The sequence below is a fragment of the Papio anubis genome, chromosome X (assembly GCF_008728515.1).
Source record: "Papio anubis isolate 15944 chromosome X, Panubis1.0, whole genome shotgun sequence".
NCBI classification, from domain to species: domain Eukaryota; kingdom Metazoa; phylum Chordata; class Mammalia; order Primates; family Cercopithecidae; genus Papio; species Papio anubis.
Window position 1 is genome coordinate 96,570,317 of NC_044996.1, and position 17,377 is coordinate 96,587,693.

Sequence of the window (17,377 nt, forward strand, 5' to 3'; positions counted from 1 at the left end):
TGTGAGCCACCGCATCCGGCCTAATTTTTGTATCTTCAGTAGAGATGGGGTTTTGTCATATTGGTCAGGCTGGTCTCGAACTCTTGACCTCCAGTGATCTGCCCGCTTTGGCCTCCCAAAGTGCTGGGATTACAGGCATGAGCTACTTCGCCTGGCCAACTCGTTTTAAATATACATTTTTCTGAATGGACATGGTCAGAAATCCCAGCACTTTGGGAGGCTGAGGCGAGTGGATCACTTGAGCTCAGGAGTTCAAAGCCAGCCTGGCCAATGTGGCAGAAACTCTATCTCTACGAAAAATACAAAAAGCCAGGTGTGGTGGTGCGCACCTGTAATCCCAGCTACTCAGGAGTCTGAGGTGGGAGGATCACTAAAGCGCAGGAGGTGGAGGTTGCAGTGAGCCAAGATCATGCCACTGCACTCCAGCTGGTAGTGGCAGAGTGAGACCCTGTCCTCCCCCCAAGATTAAATTTTTTTAATTAAAAAAATTAATTCAGGTCGAAGGTCTTCTTTTGTCTCCGTATTAAGAACTTTCCTTTTTTATCTCATAATGCTTGTAATGAAGAATTTCATGTAAATACAATTCCGAGTGTTCACATTTTTTTTTTCTTTGAGACAGTGTCGCTCTGTCACCCAGACTGGAGTGCAGTGGCACCATCTCGGCTCACTGCAACCTCTGCCTCCCAGGGTTCAAGTGATCCTTCCACCTCAGCATCCTGAGTAGCTGGGACCACAGGCACACACCAGCACACCCAACTAATTTAAAAATTTTTTTGTACAGACGGGGTTTAGCCATGTTGCCTAGGCTAGTCTCGAACTCCTGGGCTCAAGCAATCCTCAACCTCCCAAAGTACTGGGATTACAAGCATGAGTCAGTGCACCAGGCCTCTTTCTTTCTCTTAGATGTCAATGTTTCTCTGGACTAGATATGACTGAAATGTTTTTCGTTTGTTTGGTTTTGAGACAAAGTCTTGCTCTGTCACCCAGACTGAAGTGTAGTGGTTTAGTCATAGCTCACTGCAACCTTGATCTCCCAGGCTCAAGTCATCCTCCTGCCTCTACTTCCTAAAGTGCTAAGATTATCACAGGCATGAGACAGTGCACCCAGCCCAAAGTGTTTTTTTTTTCTTTTTTTTTTTTAATTTAAACCAGATAATACTTAAAGTTTCCCAAAAGAGCGCAAAAGAGATGGAGACAATTAGAAATAAAAGAGAGAGAAGGAGCTGGCTTCAGATGGACACAAAATTATCATTATTAGGCCTGGCGCAGTGACTCATGCTTGTAATTCCAGCACTTTGGGAGACCGAGGTGGGTGGATCACTTGAGGTCAGGAGTTCAAGACCAGCCTGGTCAACATGGTGAAACCCCATCTCTATTAAAAATACAAAAATTAGCTGGGCATGGTAGGGGGCGCCTGTAATCCCAGCTACTCGGGAGGCTGAAGCTGGAGAATCTCTTGAACCTGGGAGGCGGAGGTTGCAATGAGTTGAGATCGTGCCACTGCACTTCAGCCTGGGCAACAGAGGGAGACTCTGTCTCAACAAAAAAAAAAAAAAAAAGAAGAAAGAAAGAAAGAAATTATCATTATTAAAGACTTGTTAGATTCCCTCTGAAAGGACAGAGGAGAAATTTTGGTTGCAGGAAAACCCATTTGGCATAAACATACACAAAAGAGTTATTATATCTGTTTTATTTTATTTTATTTATTACTGTGATATTTTTGAGACAAAGTCTCACTCTGTCAAACAGGCTGGACTGCAGTGGGGCTATTACAGCTCAGTGCAGCCTCAACCTCCGGAGCTCAAGTGATCCGCCAACCTCGGCCTCCCAATGTGCTGGGATGACAGCGTGTGCCAACACAGCTGGTTTAAACAATAATTCAAGCCTTTGACAACGCTATCAAAACATACTATTAAAAAGTCAGCACTTCTGCATCCCCAAATACATAAATGACAAGGAGGGTCTCTCCTATGTTAAACAAAAGGATTTCTCTCTTCGAAAAACATAAGACAAACACTCTCTCCATGTGAATTTCTTCCCATGTTGTTATAAGGCACCTTTCAAATGAACAATCTTGTTTTTCAAAAGTTTCCCAAAGTGGTTGCTTCAATTTGCAAATTCCCCTGGTGAAACTGTGTCATTTAGAGAGATGAATATATGTGTTGCTATTATAGTGACAGAACATGAAGGATGCAAGTGTTGTTCTGGAAGAGGCACCGCCTCAGACTGAGAAGATTACATGTGAATTGGAAGGTTCCAGAAGGGGGGTGCTTGTGTAACTTCATGTCTTCATGTTTTGGCCAAAGGCCAATCACCACTGATTATGGGCTAGGAGAAAAAAACACACACAAAAAACAAAACAAGACAAAAAAACCTTCCTGATTCTGGTCAGAAGAAACTTAAAAGCAATTCTTAGGGACACAAAGACAAGACTGAGGAAAAAGTTCACTTAGGTGGTTTTTATTTTTTATTTTTTTGAGACAGGGTCTCCCCCTGTCACTCAGGCTGAAGTGCAGTGGCATGATCTCGGCACACTGCAGCCTCGACCGATCCTCCCACCTCAGCCTCCCAAGTAGCTGGGACTACAAGTTGTGCCACCACGCCCGGCATTTATGTATGTATGTATGTATGTATGTATGTAGAGAGGGGTATTACTATGTTCCCAACCTGGTCTTGAACTCCTGGGCTCCTCTCGCCTTGGCCTCCCAAAGTGCTGGGATTATAGGCATGAGCCACCATGGCTGGCCGATTTTTTGTTTGTTTGTTTTTTGGTTGTTTTTCAGAGTCAGGGTGTCACTCTGTCACCCAGGCTGGAGTGCAGTGGCGAAATCATAACTCACTTCAGCCTCGAAGTCCTGGCCTCCAGGTGATTCCTCCACCTCAACCTCCCAAGAAGTTGGGAATACTGGTGCACTCCACCATGCTGGGCTTCTGTGTGATTTTTGACAGGAGAAGCTAAGTGAGTGACGGACCGTTGACTAAGATGGGCAGACAGAGGGAGGGGTTTTTGGTGGGGGGAGGGATCGAGAACGGAGGTGCTTGGAGGCAGTAAATCAATAACTCAGCTTTGGAGAGGTTAACATTACTTTGCTTATTAAACATCCAAGTGGAATGTTGAAGAGGCAGTTGGATTTTGAATCCATAGAGGCCCAGGCTATTTTGTTTGTTTGTTTGTTTGAGACAGAGTCTAGCTTTGTCTCTCAGGCTGGAGTGCAATGGCATGATCTCAGCTCACTGCAACCTCTGCCTCCCGGGTTCAAGTGATTCTCCTGCCTTGGCCTCCCGAGTAGCTGGGATTACAAGTGAGCACCACCACGCCCGGCTAATTTCTGTATTTTTAGTAGACACTGGGTTTCACCATGTTGGCCAGGCTGGTCTTGAACTCCTGACCTCAAGAGATTTGCCTGCCTCGGCCTCCCAAAGTGCTGGGATTACAGGCGTGAGCCACCATGTCCCACCTGTTTTATCTTTCATCCATTTGTCCTCGGGGCGCCTGTCTTTTTCTTTTTGATTTCTCAAAGTCTTTTCTATTCTGTTTGTTTAACCTCTTGTCATTTCAGACAGAGCAAATATCATTTCCCAACCTGGCATATCTGTTACTTTTCATGTGGGGTCTTCATTAAGCAGAATCTGTAAATTGTGATGTGCGCATTCTCATCAATATTCTTCCTTGTGCATGATTAATCCATGTTGTAACGTGTATCGGCACTTCATTCTCATTTTTTGTTTTTTGCTTTTTGTTTTTTGTTTTTGAGACAGAGTCTCTCTCTGTTGCCCAGGCTGGAGTGCAGTGGTGCGATCTCTGCTTACTGCAACCCATGCCTCCCAGGTTCAAGCGATTCTCCTGCCTCAGCCTCCTGAGTAGCTGAGATTACAAGCGTGCACCACCACGGCCAGCTAATTTTTATATTTTTAGTAGAGACAAGGTTTCACCATGTTGGCTAGGCTGGTCTCGAACTTCTGGCCTCAAGTAATCTGCCTGCCTTGGCCTCCCAAAGTGCTGGGATTACGGCACCACACTTGACCTCACTTCATTCCTTTTTATGGCTGAATAATATTCAACTATACGGAGAAACCTCATTTTACTTATCTGTTCATCTACTGATGAACATTTGGGTTGTTTCCACTTTTTGCTATTATAAATAATGCTGCTTTGGGCCGGGTGCGGTGGCTCAAGCCTGTAATCCCAGCACTTTGGGAGACCGAGACGGGCGGATCACGAGGTCAGGAGATCAAGACCATCCTGGCTAACACGGTGAAACCCCGTCTCTACTAAATAAAAAAAATACAAAAAAACTAGCCAGGCGAGGTGGCTGGCGCCTGTAGTCCCAGCTACTTGGGAGGCTGAGGCAGGAGAATGGCGTAAATCCGGGAGGCGGAGCTTGCAGTGAGCTGAGATCCGGTCACTGCACTCCAGCCTGGGCCACAGAGCGAGACTCTGACTCAAAAATAAATAAATAAAATAAATAAATAATGCTGCTTTGAACATTTGTGTACAAATTTTTGCATGGATTCTTATATACATTTAAAAATATGGCCAGGTGTGGTGGCTCATGCCTGTAATCCTAGCACTTTGGGAGGCCAAGATGGGAGGATCACTTGAGCCCAGGAGTTCAAGACCAGCCTGGGCAACATGGTGAAACCCGTCTCTACAAAAAAATGCAAAAATCAGCTGGGCATGGTGGCAAACACCTGTAGTCCCAGCAAGTCGGAAGGCTGAGGTGGGAGGATTGCTTGAGCCTGGGAAGTGGAGGTTGCAGTGAGCCGTGATTTTGCCACTGCATTCCAGCCTGGGTGACAGAGTGAGACACTGTCTCAAAAAACAAACAAACAAACAAATAAACAAAAAAGCCAAAACAAAACCAGAAACCAAAAACCAAACAAAAACAACAACAACAACAAAACCCACACAAACAAAAAAATACATTTTATTACAGAAGGAGAGGATTACAAATAAAACAAAATAAAAAGTACATTTAATTGATTTTCTTTAAAATATTCAGCTGGGATTTAAATTGAAATTACATAGAAATTATATATTAGTTTGGATAGACTTGACATCTGTATAAAACGAAATTGCCTCATCCAAGAACATGAATTGCATCTTCATTTATTCAGATGATCTTTTTTCGTTTTTGAGACAGTCTTGCTCTGTCACCCAGGCTGGAATGCAGTGGCACGATCTCGGCTCACTGCAACCTCTGCCTGCCAGGTTCAAGCAATTTTCCTGCCTCAGCCTCCTGAGTAGCTGGAATTACAGGCACGTGTCACCATGTCTGGCTAATTTTTGTATTTTCAGTAGAGATGGGGTTTCACCATGTTGGCCAGGCTGGTCTTGAACTCCTGACCTCAGGTGATTTGCCCGCCTCGGCCTCCTAAAGTGCTGGGATTACAGGCATGAGCCACTGCGGCCGGCCTCTTTTATACCTTTTAATGGAGTTTTAACTTTTTCTCCATAGAGGTCTTATCCTAGTCAGACTAATTTTTTATTGCTGTGTAAAGAATATTACCACAGGCTGGGCGCGGTGGCTCAAGCCTGTAATCCCAGCACTTTGGGAGGTCGAGACCGGCAGATCACGAGGTCAGGAAATCGAGACCATCCTGGCTAACACGGTGAAACCCCCTCTCTACTAAAAAAATACAAAAAAAATTAGAAACTAGCTGGGCGAGGTGGTGGGCGCCTATAGTCCCAGCTACTTGGGAGGCTGAGGCAGGAGAATGGCATGAACCCGGGAGGCGGAGCTTACAGTGAGCTGAGATCTGGCCACTGCACTCCAGCCTGGGTGACAGAGCGAGACTCCGCCTCAAAAAAAAAAAAAAAAAAAAAAAAAAAGAATATTACCACAAAGTTCGCAGCTTTTAAACTATATACATGCAATATTATCTCATGGTTTCTGTGGATCAGGAGTCAGGGTGTGGCTTAGCTGGATTTTCTGCTTATAGTCTCAGAAGCTGAAAATCAAGGTGTCCACTAGGGCTGCTGTCTCATTTGAGGCTTCCCTGGGAAAGGATCCAATTTCAAGCTCACTGGAGTTCTTGGCAGTATTCTGTTTCTTACAGTCATAAGACTGAGGGCTTCGGTTTCTTGTTGGATGTCAACTGGAAGCCACCCTCATTTCCTAGAGTTTAAGGTTCCCCAAAGTGGCCACCTGCTTAAGCCAACAAGGCAGTGAGAGTCTTCTACAACGTGGTCATTTCAACCTTATTTATTTATTTAGTTTTTGAGACAGGGTCTCACTCTGAGGCTCAGGCTGGAGTGCAGTGGTGAAATCTTGGCTTACTACAACCTCTGCCTCCTGGGTTCCAGCAATTCTCATGCCTCAACCTCCTGAGTAGCTGGGATTAGAGATGCCCCCCACCACGCCCAGCTAATTTTTGTATTTTTAGTAGAGATGGGGTTTCACTATGTTAACCAGGCTGGTCTCGAACTTTTGGCCTCATGTGATCCGCCCGCCTCGGCCTCCCAAAGTGATGGGATTACAGGCGTGAGCCACCATGCCTAGCCTCAACCTTATTTTTAATATGATCACATACATGTAATGGCATACAGTCAGTCACCCTTGGTCATGCACAAACTCAAGGACAGGGGATTATGCAAGCATGTGAGCGCCAGATGGGAGGAATCATGGGGGCCATCTTAAGTGTGTTTTGATGACACCATTCCTGTGGATATGATCTTCAGGTTCACAAAAAGATTTATACAAAGATTTTCATTGTAAAGTTGTTTGTAACACTATCAAGATGAAGGCAGTTAGAGTCAATGGGTTAGATAGATACATCCACAGCACCATGAATGGATCTTTCTTTTCATCCCTTTAAATTTATGCCATGTTTTCATATTTTGTTTTAATTCCAAAATGAAAATATCTGTACTCTTTTTTATTTGATTATAACAGTGATACATAATTATTGTAACTTTTTTTCTTTTTCTTTTTGAGAAGGAGTTTCGCTCTTGTCACCCAGGCTGTAGTGTAATGGTGTAATCTCGGCTCACTGCAACCTCCGCCTCCCGGGTTCAAGTGATTCTCCTGCCTCAGCCTGCTGAGTAGCTTGGATTACAGGTATGTGCTACTAGGCCTGGCTAATTTTTGTATTTTTAGTAGAGACGGGGCTTCACCATGTTGGCCAGGCTGGTCTCAAACTCCTGACCTCAGGTGATCCACCCGCTTCGGCCTCCTAAAGTGCTGGGATTACAAGCGTGAGCCACCGAGCCTGGCCTATTGTAACTTTTTCTTTTTTCGGACAATAGAGAAGTATAAAGGAGAAAGTAACAAACCATTAGTTACCTCCCCAGAGATAACCATTGTTAACATTCCCTCCCCAACATTTTTTGCCCTATGGATACACATTTTTTCAAGATCTTGTTTGCTTTGATATGTCATTTCAGTGACTTGAACTTATTTCTGGAACAATATATGGGTAAAGTCTATGTATATATGTATCTATGTATATATCTATCTACGGAAAACAAGTAGGTATAGACAGTAAAATAAAGACAGAGACAAGACAGGGGTTGGAGAGATGAAAGGAGAGAAAGTCATAGACAGGGAGAGACATATGGGGAGAGGAAGACACAGAGAGAGCTGTGGGCACATAAGGACAGAAAGAGAAACACAGAGAGCCATGGAGAAATGAAAGTATTGGGCCAGGGCCAGGCATGGTGACTCAACACCTGTAATCCCAGCACTTTGGGAGGCTGAGGAGGGCCGATTACTTGAGCTCAGAAGTTGGAGACCAACCTGGGCAACATGGCGAGACCCCATCTCTACCAAAATACAAAAATTAGCCAGGCGTGGTGGTGGGCACCTGTAGTCCCAGCTACTTGGCAGACTGAGGCATGAGAATTGCTTGAACCCTGGAGGTGGAAATTGCAGTGAGTTGAGATCTGGCCACTGCCCTCAGCCTGGAGGACACAGTGAGACCCTGTCAGAAAAAAAAAAAAAAAAAAAAAAGACAAAGAGACAAGGAGAGAATGGAAAGGAGCATTTATTGAGCTCCTACTGAATGTCATTCTAAACCTCCAAGGTCACTTTGAGGGAGGCTGTCAGTAATAACCCCTTTATGCCTCTGAGAGCCTGAGCCTTAGAATGGCGAACTGAGCTGTCCATGGTCACATCACCTAGATTGAAACCATCTCCCTTGGCGCGGGCCGGGCCCACTGCGGGTGATCCATTAACTATTTATCTAATGAACAAACTAAAGTCCATCTCCTCCCCAAGGAAGAGAGATGAGGACCAGACCCCCATTTCACTCCACTGAGTCCATTTTTCTTGCCTGTTTTCCTGTCTGCCAAGGTAACTGTAAGGTCGGTTGCCCCAGCAACTGCCCTCCGACTGCCATGGCAACCGCCAGCTCTCCACCTTGCCCTTTGGGCATCTCCATGGCGACGGGAGGTCTGGAGGGGCTGCCAGTTCCCCGAGGCTGCGCCTGCGTCGGGTGGGGGGTGGGGGGGGAGGGGAGGCCCTGATTCCGGGCGTGCGCAGCCGCAGAGCGCCGCAGCCTCGCCAGCTCGCCCCGGCACTGCGCACTTGCCAGCCAGTTCGCCCGTCCGGAGCCCGGCTCGCTGGGGCAGCATGGCGGAGTCGCCGCTGCTCTGGGGGCCGCGGGCCGGGGGCGTCGGCCTTTTGGTGCTGCTGCTGCTGGGCCTCTTTCAGCCGCCCTCCGCGCTCTGCGCGCGGCCGGTAAAGGTGCGACTCCAGTCCCGCGCGGGGTGGGGTTGGGGGAGGATGCCACCGGCGAGGGTTGGAGTTGGGGCTGCGCCACCTCATCCTCGCCCAAGCCGGCTCCCGGTACGTGCGGAGAGATCGACGAGGGTGGCCTGGGCTCCGGCCGCCGGGTCCGCGCCCAGGCCACGCCGGCACACCTGAGACCTGACTCGGTCTCTGCCTGTGCGGGTGGCGTTGTCCCGGGCGCCGCCGGTAACCTTGCCCTGCCCACCTTTCCGAGCCCGGTGCCTGTGACGCTCTCCACGGCACTAAGGCGCTTTAAGAAAGGGCGCGCGCGCATCGGTGTGTGTGCGTGTGATGTGAGGACAGCGGTGTGGAGGTGTCGTGTCCTTGAAAGTGTGTGGTCTCTGGTTTGAGCGCTTCCAAGTGTCCTACAAAGGTGCCGTGGTGCGTCTGGGTGTGTAGTGTGTGTGATACCGGAATACTTCTGTGCGCGATTCTTCTGTGGGCCCGATTGTTTTCTCGGTGACACCGTGTGTATATTTATGAATCTTTATATGTGTGTTGGTATGGCCTATGGGCGTCTCTCTCTCTCTCTCACTCTCTCTGTGATTTCGTTTTTGTTTGAGAGGGAGTGGTCTTCGCATCTCCGTGTGCACATTCCGTAGTGGTTCTGTTGGACCAAGTGCCTGGGATTTCATTTGCGTGTTCCTGAGACTGTTTCTCTCTGTTTCTTTGTGGAGCTGTGTCATCCTGAGGAGAGGAGCCATGATGTCTCTCTGCTGCATTGTGTCTTTAAGGATGGTGCATGTCCTTGCACCTGGGTGGCTTGGCGACTGTAACTGCAGGGGCAGCTGCGGATGTGAACATGTGCAGGTCCTTACATGTGGCTGTGGCAGTGTTGGGCTGTATATGTGACATCTCCAGGCCTGTCAGTCCTCATAATGTGTGTGAGGCTGTGATTGCTGGTGAGTGTGACACCCCGGGGTGACTGAGGAGTGGTAGGCGCCAAGCAAGGGCACTTGCAGAGGCATCCTCCTCTAGCTCTTCAATACTGTCTGCATCAAAGATGGGAATTTAAAAAAAAACCAAAAACTGTTACCTTATATCCGTGTAACAATGTGTTTAATATATATGTACAATGTAAAGAATGATGACAAAATAACTCCGCCGTGTAGCAGTCACTCAGCTGAATAAATAGAGCCTGACCAAGAGTTAGAAGCCGCTGTGTGCCCCTCCCCATGGCAGCCCCTGTTCCTGCACAGTCCATATTCTATATTTTCTGTCCATTGATCCCTTACTTCCTTACTTTTGTTTGTAGCTTATCACATATGTGTAGCTCTCAAAACAATCCATTGTTTAGTTTTTCCTGCTTTTTGAACATCATTGAAATAGAATCATACTGGGTGACTGGTTCCTCGTAGTCACTAGGGGTCACTAGGAAGTCCTCAGGGTGTCTAGTAGTCTCAGGCAGTCTGCAGTGAAATTCTGGAACTTGGCTTTTTTTTTTTTTTTCCCTTGGCTCTACTTTGGTTGCGAGATTCATCCAAGTTTATGCTTGGTGGCTATAATTCATTTATTTGTATTACTGCATAACATTATATCCTATGAGGACATCATGATTTATATATGTGTTCTCAATTTGTCAGTGGACATTGGATTGTTTCCAGGCTTTTCTTTCTCCCCTGCCCTTTTATGCTATTACGAACAGTGCTGCCGTCATCTGTCATGAACTTGTGACCAGTAGTATATGTGCCAAAGCTACTCTGGGGCATAACGTCCCAGGAGTGGGTCATAGGATATGTGCATCTTTTTAGATATTGTCAAACCACTCTTCAAAATTACTTTGCCAGTTTAATTTTCACCAGCATAGTATGAGAGTTCCTATTTTTCTGCATTCATATCAACACTTTATATTATCAGACTTTTTGATTTGGGTCAATCTTTTAGTTATATTATGCATAGTATCTCACTGGCATTTTAATTTGCTTTCCCCTGATTACTAATGAGGTTTTTAATTTTATTTTATGTTTGTTAGAGACAGCATCTTCCTCTGTCATGCACACTGGAGTGTAGTGGTGCAATCTGGGCTCACTGCAACCTTGAGCTTCTGGACTCAGGTGATCCTCTCACTTCATCTTCCCAAGTAGCTGGGACTATGGGCATGTGCCTCGCTCATTTTTTTGGTTTTATTTTTTGTAGAGACAGGGTCTTGCTATGTTGACCAGGCTGGTCTCAAACTCCTGGCCTCAAGCGATCTTCCTGCGTTGGCCTCCCAAAGTGCTGAGATTACAGGCATGAACCACTACAGCTGGCCCAATTTTTCATGTTTAGTAATCATTTTTGTGAAGTAGGTGATCATGTATTTTTTCTATTTCTGTATGAGTTTTTCTCTTACTACTGTTTAGGAATTCTCTGTATCTTCTGTGTACTACTCTTTTTTTTTTCTTTTTTGAGACGGAGTCTCGCTCTGTTGCCCAGGATGGAGTGCAGTGGCGCGATTTTGGCTCACTGCAAGCTCCGCCTCCCGGGTTCACGCCATTCTCCTGCCTCAGCCTCCTGAGTAGCTGGGACTTCAGGCGCCCGCCACTACACCCAGCTAATTTTTTTGTATTTTTAGTAGAGACGGGCTGTCACCGTGTTAGCCAGGATGGTCTCGATCGCCTGACCTTGTGATCCGCCCCCCCTCGGCCTCCCAAAGTGCTGGGATTACAGGCGTGAACCACCGCGCCCGGCCCCTGTGTACTACTCTTTTATTGGCTATTTGTGTTGCAGGCATCACTCCTTTTAAACATATTTATATGTGGCCTGTATGTTTCTTTTCCAAACCTTCACAGTCATTTTTATGATCTTTTTTATTCCTTGCTCAGATTATTGGTACCCTCTTTTATTTCTTTAAACTTGTGGAAATTGTTTCAAAACTGCTTGAACTGAAAATTTGTTATTGGGTAATTTATTCTACAGATGAACTTGTACACATGCCAAATGGTATATGAACAAGTTTATTCATATAGTTCCTGTTGTCCACAATATTAAATATGGAAAAATCTGTAACTGTCATATCTACCATCGCTACTCTTATAAAGAAACTCGGTCCCCAGGAGTGGGGGTGGGGAGGGAGGAATTATGAGAGTCACCAAGGGATCACTGGCGCGCTGTGGGGCGGAGTAGGGGGGTGTCTGGGGATCTTTGGTGGCCTTAAGTGTGTTTGGAGATATTTGGTGGTTTCCAGTGGCCTTAGGGGAGTCCGGGTGTATTTGGATGGTCACGGTGCTTTTGGTGGCATCTGGGATGCTTGAGGCCCACGGAGCTTCCCAGGCTGGGGTCCCTGGCTCGACAGACGCTGACAAACTCTTTTCCCCCACCTCATTTTCCCTCAGGAGCCCCGCGGCCTAAGCGCAGCGTCGCCGCCCTTGGCTGAGACTGGCGCTCCCCGCCGCTTCCGGCGGTCAGTGCCCCGAGGTGAGGCGGCGGCGGGGGCGGTGCAGGAGCTGGCGCGGGCTCTGGCGCATCTGCTGGAGGCCGAACGTCAGGAGCGGGCGCGGGCCGAGGCGCAGGAGGCTGAGGATCAGCAGGCGCGCGTCCTGGCGCAGCTGCTGCGTGTTTGGGGCGCCCCCCGCAACTCTGACCCGGCTCTGGGCCTGGACGACGACCCCGACGCGCCTGCAGCGCAGCTAGCTCGCGCTCTGCTCCGCGCCCGCCTTGACCCTGCCGCCCTCGCAGCCCAGCTTGTCCCCGCGCCTGTCCCCGCCGCAGCGCTCAGACCCCGGCCCCCAGTCTACGACGACGGCCCCGCGGGCCCAGATGCCGAGGAGGCAGGCGACGAGACACCCGACGTGGACCCCGAGCTGCTGAGGTGCCCAGCAGGGGGTGGGGAGGGGTCGGGTTCCTCCGTCCGGGGAGGTCGAGGGAGAGGAACTGGGACGCCTGCTTCTCCCGTGGAGTGCGAACCTCTAAGTCTTGGGGCCCTAAGAGGGAGTGAGGTCCTGGATCCAGGGAGTCGGGGCAAGGATGCCTGGCTGAGTACTCAGTGGGGGAAGTGGACCCCAGGTCCTGGAAAGGGGAGAGGGAGGCAGGGAAGCCACCGTTTCTGGGATGAAAGACGGGGACGGCTGTCTCCTGAAAGCAGTGGACTGAGGACGCCTCCTTGGGGAGGGAACCTGTCCCCAGGCAGTACGTGGTTGTGGATCCTGCGTTCTGGGCCTCGGGGGTGGGGCCAGGGAATGCCCCACCGCGGACGTAGCCTCACTGCATTGCGCTCGGCCCTGCAGGTACTTGCTGGGACGGATTCTTGCCGGAAGCGCGGACTCCGAGGGGGTGGCAGCCCCGCGCCGCCTCCGCCGTGCCGCCGACCAGGATGTGGGCTCCGACGTGCCCCCTGAAGGCGTGCTGGGGGCACTGCTGCGCGTGAAACGCCTAGAGACCCCGGCGCCCCAGGTGCCTGCACGCCGCCTCTTGCCACCCTGAGCACAGCCCGGATCCCTTGCACCCTGGGACCCAGGAGTGCCCCCGCCATCCCACCACCAGGACTGCTCCCCGCCAGCACGTCCAGAGCAACTTACCCCGGCCAACCAGCCCTCCCACCCGAGGATCCCTACCCCCGGCCCCACAATAAACATGATCTGAAGCAGCTCTGTGCTTGTCTGTGTGAGTGGCAGTTTCTAGGGGCTGGTGGTGCCCACGGTGGTGGTTGCCCTTAGACCAGGGGAGAGGAGCCCCTACCCTGGGTCCTGCACTTTAGAGCAATCACCTGCTCAGTCTATGTCTCTCCTTGAGGTGGAGGGGAAGGCATCAACATGGACAATGGCAGTGCCCACGCGGATCTTGTGTCCCCCTTTTAGGCCTCACTTGGGTATGGGGATCCCAGGCTTTCAGGCCACTTTCAGGGCCTGCACCATCATCTTCCAAGGGACCATCCTCCTGAGGGCCAAGGGGTGGCTTTGTGGGGCACGGGAGTAGAGCTTGAGGTGCGGGCTGGGATGTCACAGGCACACATGAACACCTCCTGATGCGGGGGAGAGAACGGGAGAGGACTTCGCGCTGGGGAACCGGAGGTCCCAATACAGGCACACTCTTTGGCAGACAGGCACATTCTGGCAGGGAACTCTGAGAAGGCTGAGAAATTGGAGCCTGGATATCCAGGTCGCCAAGAAAGTGTATTTGCCAAATTAGGATAGGGTGTATTTCGTTTGCTTTGTAAAGCTTGATTTGCAATGTCTGTTTACCTATTTAGTTATGTAGTGTAGAGGCCTACCTGTACTCTTGCTCCAGGCCCTGGAGATACTGAGGGTTGCTGTGGTAGCAGCTGATTTGTAGCCATGGCCTTTGCACTGGCTAGTCCCTCTGCCTTTGGATATCTTCAAGTTTTTGTCCAGATGTTACCTACTCTCTAGAAGGCTTTCCTGGACCTGTCACCCTATTCCTTCACCTGCCTTTAACACGTAGCCTTTATCACTGTCTAGCCTGATGCCATATCTATCAGGGCAGGGATTTTTAAGTGTCTTGTTTGTCTCTACCTCTCTTGTATCTAAAGCGGAGCCTGGCACACCGTGGGCTCCCCCTGAATTTCTTGAATGAAAGAATTCTCACAACTCAAGTAACATTCTACCCAGTCTCACTCTCACCCACACAACACTCAGCACGGAGGCAGCTTTGAAACCAAAAACACCATTTATTTAATTTTGCACAAAATCTCTCGACATAACAAAAGCAACATTAGGCACTCCCATGTTACCAAAAAGCCCCTCACCAAGTGAAAACAAGAGAGGTGTCCATCTTTCCCTAGTATACTGAATGTGTCCCTCAAAGCTAATTGTTTCAGGGGTCTCATGTCAAATAAACAATCACCCTGGCCTGGGGGTAGGTCTACATTTCTTGGCCAAGACCTTCAGGCCACAGAGCAGCCACAGTGGCAGGTGGCCTTCTGGTGCCGGGCCTTCTCCCTACAGGACCTTGCCATGGGCTCCTTGGCCATGGCCTCCTGGACCCTCTGGATCTCATGGACCAGCAGAGAAAAGGCCTCCTCCACGCCTTGCCGTGTTTTGGCTGAGGTCTCCACGAAGTGGGCCCCCCAGCTGTGTGCAAGGGCTGCAGCAGCGGCATGAGCATCTCCAGCGGTGGTCACAAGGTCACATTTGTTGCCCACGAGGACAAGGGGCTGGGCGGGGTGAGGGCCCCAGGTGGCCCATATCTGTTGCAGCTGGATCAGAGACGAGGGGTCATCGAGAGCAAAGACGCCCAGCACACCATCACAGACAGCCAGGCACTGGTCACGCAGGGCCCTATGGATGGCCTGCCCTGCTGTGTCCAACACATTCAGAATGCAGTCCCCACTGTCCAGGGTCAACTCCTTCCAGTAGGAATCCTGGATGGTGGGGTCGTGGTCCTCCACGAAGCACTGGTGGTTCAGCTGGATGGTCAGCGCACTCTTGCCCACGCCACTCGCGCCCACCACCACAGCCTTGTACTCAGGCAGCTGCCTGCCAACATCCCTGCAGCGTGCCTGTGCCCTGTGGGTTTCCCCCTGGAAGGAAGGGCTCCATGTGGCCAGGCCCAGGTCGAAGGTGCCAGGCTTTGTTGGCAGCTCCATGACCCCAGCAGGCAGCTCAGGGAAGAGACGTGGGCAGCGGGCTCTGCAAGTGGGAAGAGAAGAAGCAAGACAACAGGCAATACGTTAGGGGAGACCATGTGAGGGCAAGGAGACAGTGGGGTGTCATTATTTTAACATTTACCGAGTGCCTATTGTGTGCTGATCACCTTCCAATTTGCGTGCTATATATATATGATTTATGTTGTTTTCTCCCTGCCCCACGTCCCCCCCATCTCTCCTTCCCTCCTCACACGAACCAACAACTGTGAAGTCTGGATTTCCCAAACAGCTTTATTGAGATGTAATTTACATCCCATCAAGTTCAGCCAGCTAGTGTCCAATTTAACGGGTTTTAGCATATTCATTAAGTTGCGCAACTATCACCATAACTAAATTTTAGAACATTTTCCTCACCCCGAAGAGAATGCCTATGCCCATTAGCAGTTCCTCCCCATGATGGAGGGAGTGCAGGATTTTGCCGGTTTGGGTCACCATTGAACCCCAGCCCAGCACGGTGCCTGCCAGACAGTAGGGACTCAACATTCCCACCCCCAGAAGGTTTATGTTCTAAAAGGCAGAGGCAGATAAGACAATAAACCAAATAAATATGTCAATTACGTGGTCTGTTAGCCATTATCATTAGAATGTTGTCTTTATTAATTATTCAACATACATTTATTGGGAACCTACTGTGTGGCAAGGACATAGAGGTGGGCAATAAATAGACAACAAACTGTAGCCCTCATGAAGGTTATATTCTGGTCTGGGTGAGAGACAACAAACTAGGTAAAAAAGTGGGCCGGGTGCAATGGCTCACGCCTGTAATCCCAGCACTTTGTGAGGCTGAGGCAGGTGGATCACCTGAGGTCAGGAGTTTGAGACCAGCCTGCCCAACATGGCGAAACCCCGTCTCTACTAAAAATACAAAAGATTAGCCGGGCGTGGTGGCGGATGCCTGTAGTCCCAGCTACTTGGGAGGCTGAGGCAGGAGAATGGCGTGAACCCGGGAGGCGGAGCTTGCAGTGAGGTGAGATCTCACCACTGCACTCCAGCCTGGGGGACAAGAGCAAAACTCCATCTCAAAAAAAAAAAAAAAAAGTGAACTATATGTCAGTAGCAGGTGATAAGCATGCAGAAGGTGCTTAGTTCATGCCAGGCTTTTAAATTATAATTTAATCTCCATTCATTAATTCAAGAATCTTCCTTCGTGCCAGGCATTGTGGTGTGGCAGTTAACAAAACAGACCCCAGTCCCTGCCCTTGTGAGGATTAGATTCTGGCAGAGAGAAAGAGACAATAACAAGATAAGGAACAAGGAAGTTGCATGTTCGAAGAGGATGGGCACACGGCAGGTGGTCAATTAGTGTTAGTTATTAGCAGCACATCCCCATTCACTCAGTGAATGCCCCTCGGTGTCCTTGGGCTCAGGAAGTGCCCCGCTTAGTGCATCCTAATGGCTGTTGCCACGACTCCCCTCCGAAAGCCTGGAGCAGCGACAGTTTGGGGGCAGATGGTGGCTTCGAGGTTTGGTGGAGTTGGAGATCCGGAGGTCGGGGTCGGGGCAAGGTCCCAAATGGGGATGTGGCCTCGGCGTCCTCAGCTCTGAGGGATCCCTGGGAATAGTCACTGGAGGCGCTGGCCCAGAAGGAGCGGGGGCGGGATGAAGAGAGCAGGAAGCGGAGGATGGAGCTTGGGGGTCCCAGACCGTTGGGGACAGGAAGAAGACCTGGAGGACTGCGGGGAGGGGCGAGGCGGTGGCGCACGTGGAGGGAGAGGTCGGCTTCTGGGGGTCCTGTAGGGGTGCCCGGCCATCTTTAGGGATGGGTCAGAAGGCAGAGGCGGGGTCGAGGCTGCCTCTTAAGTCGGAGTCCAAGCGGCTGGAGTCTGGGGGCGCCGACGGTGAGGAAGGGGAGCCCGGGGACTGGCCGAGTGGCCGAGCGCAGCTCCCACCCCAGCTGCCTGGCGGGACCGGGCCACACTCGCCCAGTTCCCTCCACGCGCAGGGAGGCCGCGACCCCGGTCCTCACGGCCCCACTCCCGGGAGGAGCCACGAGGCGCAGAAGCACGTGCCAAGGGCACTGGCCCGGGGTCTCAGCCCGCGGGAGGCGCCGGGGATGGGGGGC

At 50.0% G+C, this 17,377-nt stretch overlaps 2 protein-coding genes across 2 annotated transcripts; one reads left to right on the forward strand and one right to left on the reverse strand.

Annotated features, from left to right (window-relative positions):
- The first annotated feature begins 8,471 nt into the window (after positions 1-8,471).
- On the forward strand, positions 8,472-13,298 carry PCSK1N (proprotein convertase subtilisin/kexin type 1 inhibitor). Its single transcript, XM_003917682.4, has 3 exons — positions 8,472-8,687; positions 12,047-12,522; positions 12,938-13,298. The coding sequence occupies exons 1-3, from the start codon at positions 8,574-8,576 to the stop codon at positions 13,131-13,133; spliced, it is 786 nt and encodes a 261-aa protein (XP_003917731.1). The 5' UTR covers positions 8,472-8,573; the 3' UTR covers positions 13,134-13,298.
- A 1,070-nt stretch (positions 13,299-14,368) lies between these two features.
- On the reverse strand, positions 14,369-15,466 carry ERAS (ES cell expressed Ras). The gene has a single exon (XM_021933072.2). The coding sequence runs from the start codon at positions 15,253-15,255 to the stop codon at positions 14,554-14,556; it is 702 nt and encodes a 233-aa protein (XP_021788764.1). The 5' UTR covers positions 15,256-15,466; the 3' UTR covers positions 14,369-14,553.
- Positions 15,467-17,377: the final 1,911 nt, after the last annotated feature.

Excerpts from the sequence above, each read along its gene's own strand:
- PCSK1N (XM_003917682.4), top strand. The coding sequence starts at position 8,574 with ATGGCGGAGTCGCCGCTGCTCTGGGGGCCGCGGGCCGGGGGCGTCGGC. Across the intron at positions 8,688-12,046 it reads TCTGCGCGCGGCCGGTAAAG|GAGCCCCGCGGCCTAAGCGC; the intron begins GTGCGACTCCAG and ends ATTTTCCCTCAG. Across the intron at positions 12,523-12,937 it reads GTGGACCCCGAGCTGCTGAG|GTACTTGCTGGGACGGATTC; the intron begins GTGCCCAGCAGG and ends TCGGCCCTGCAG.
- ERAS (XM_021933072.2), bottom strand. The coding sequence starts at position 15,255 with ATGGAGCTGCCAACAAAGCCTGGCACCTTCGACCTGGGCCTGGCCACA.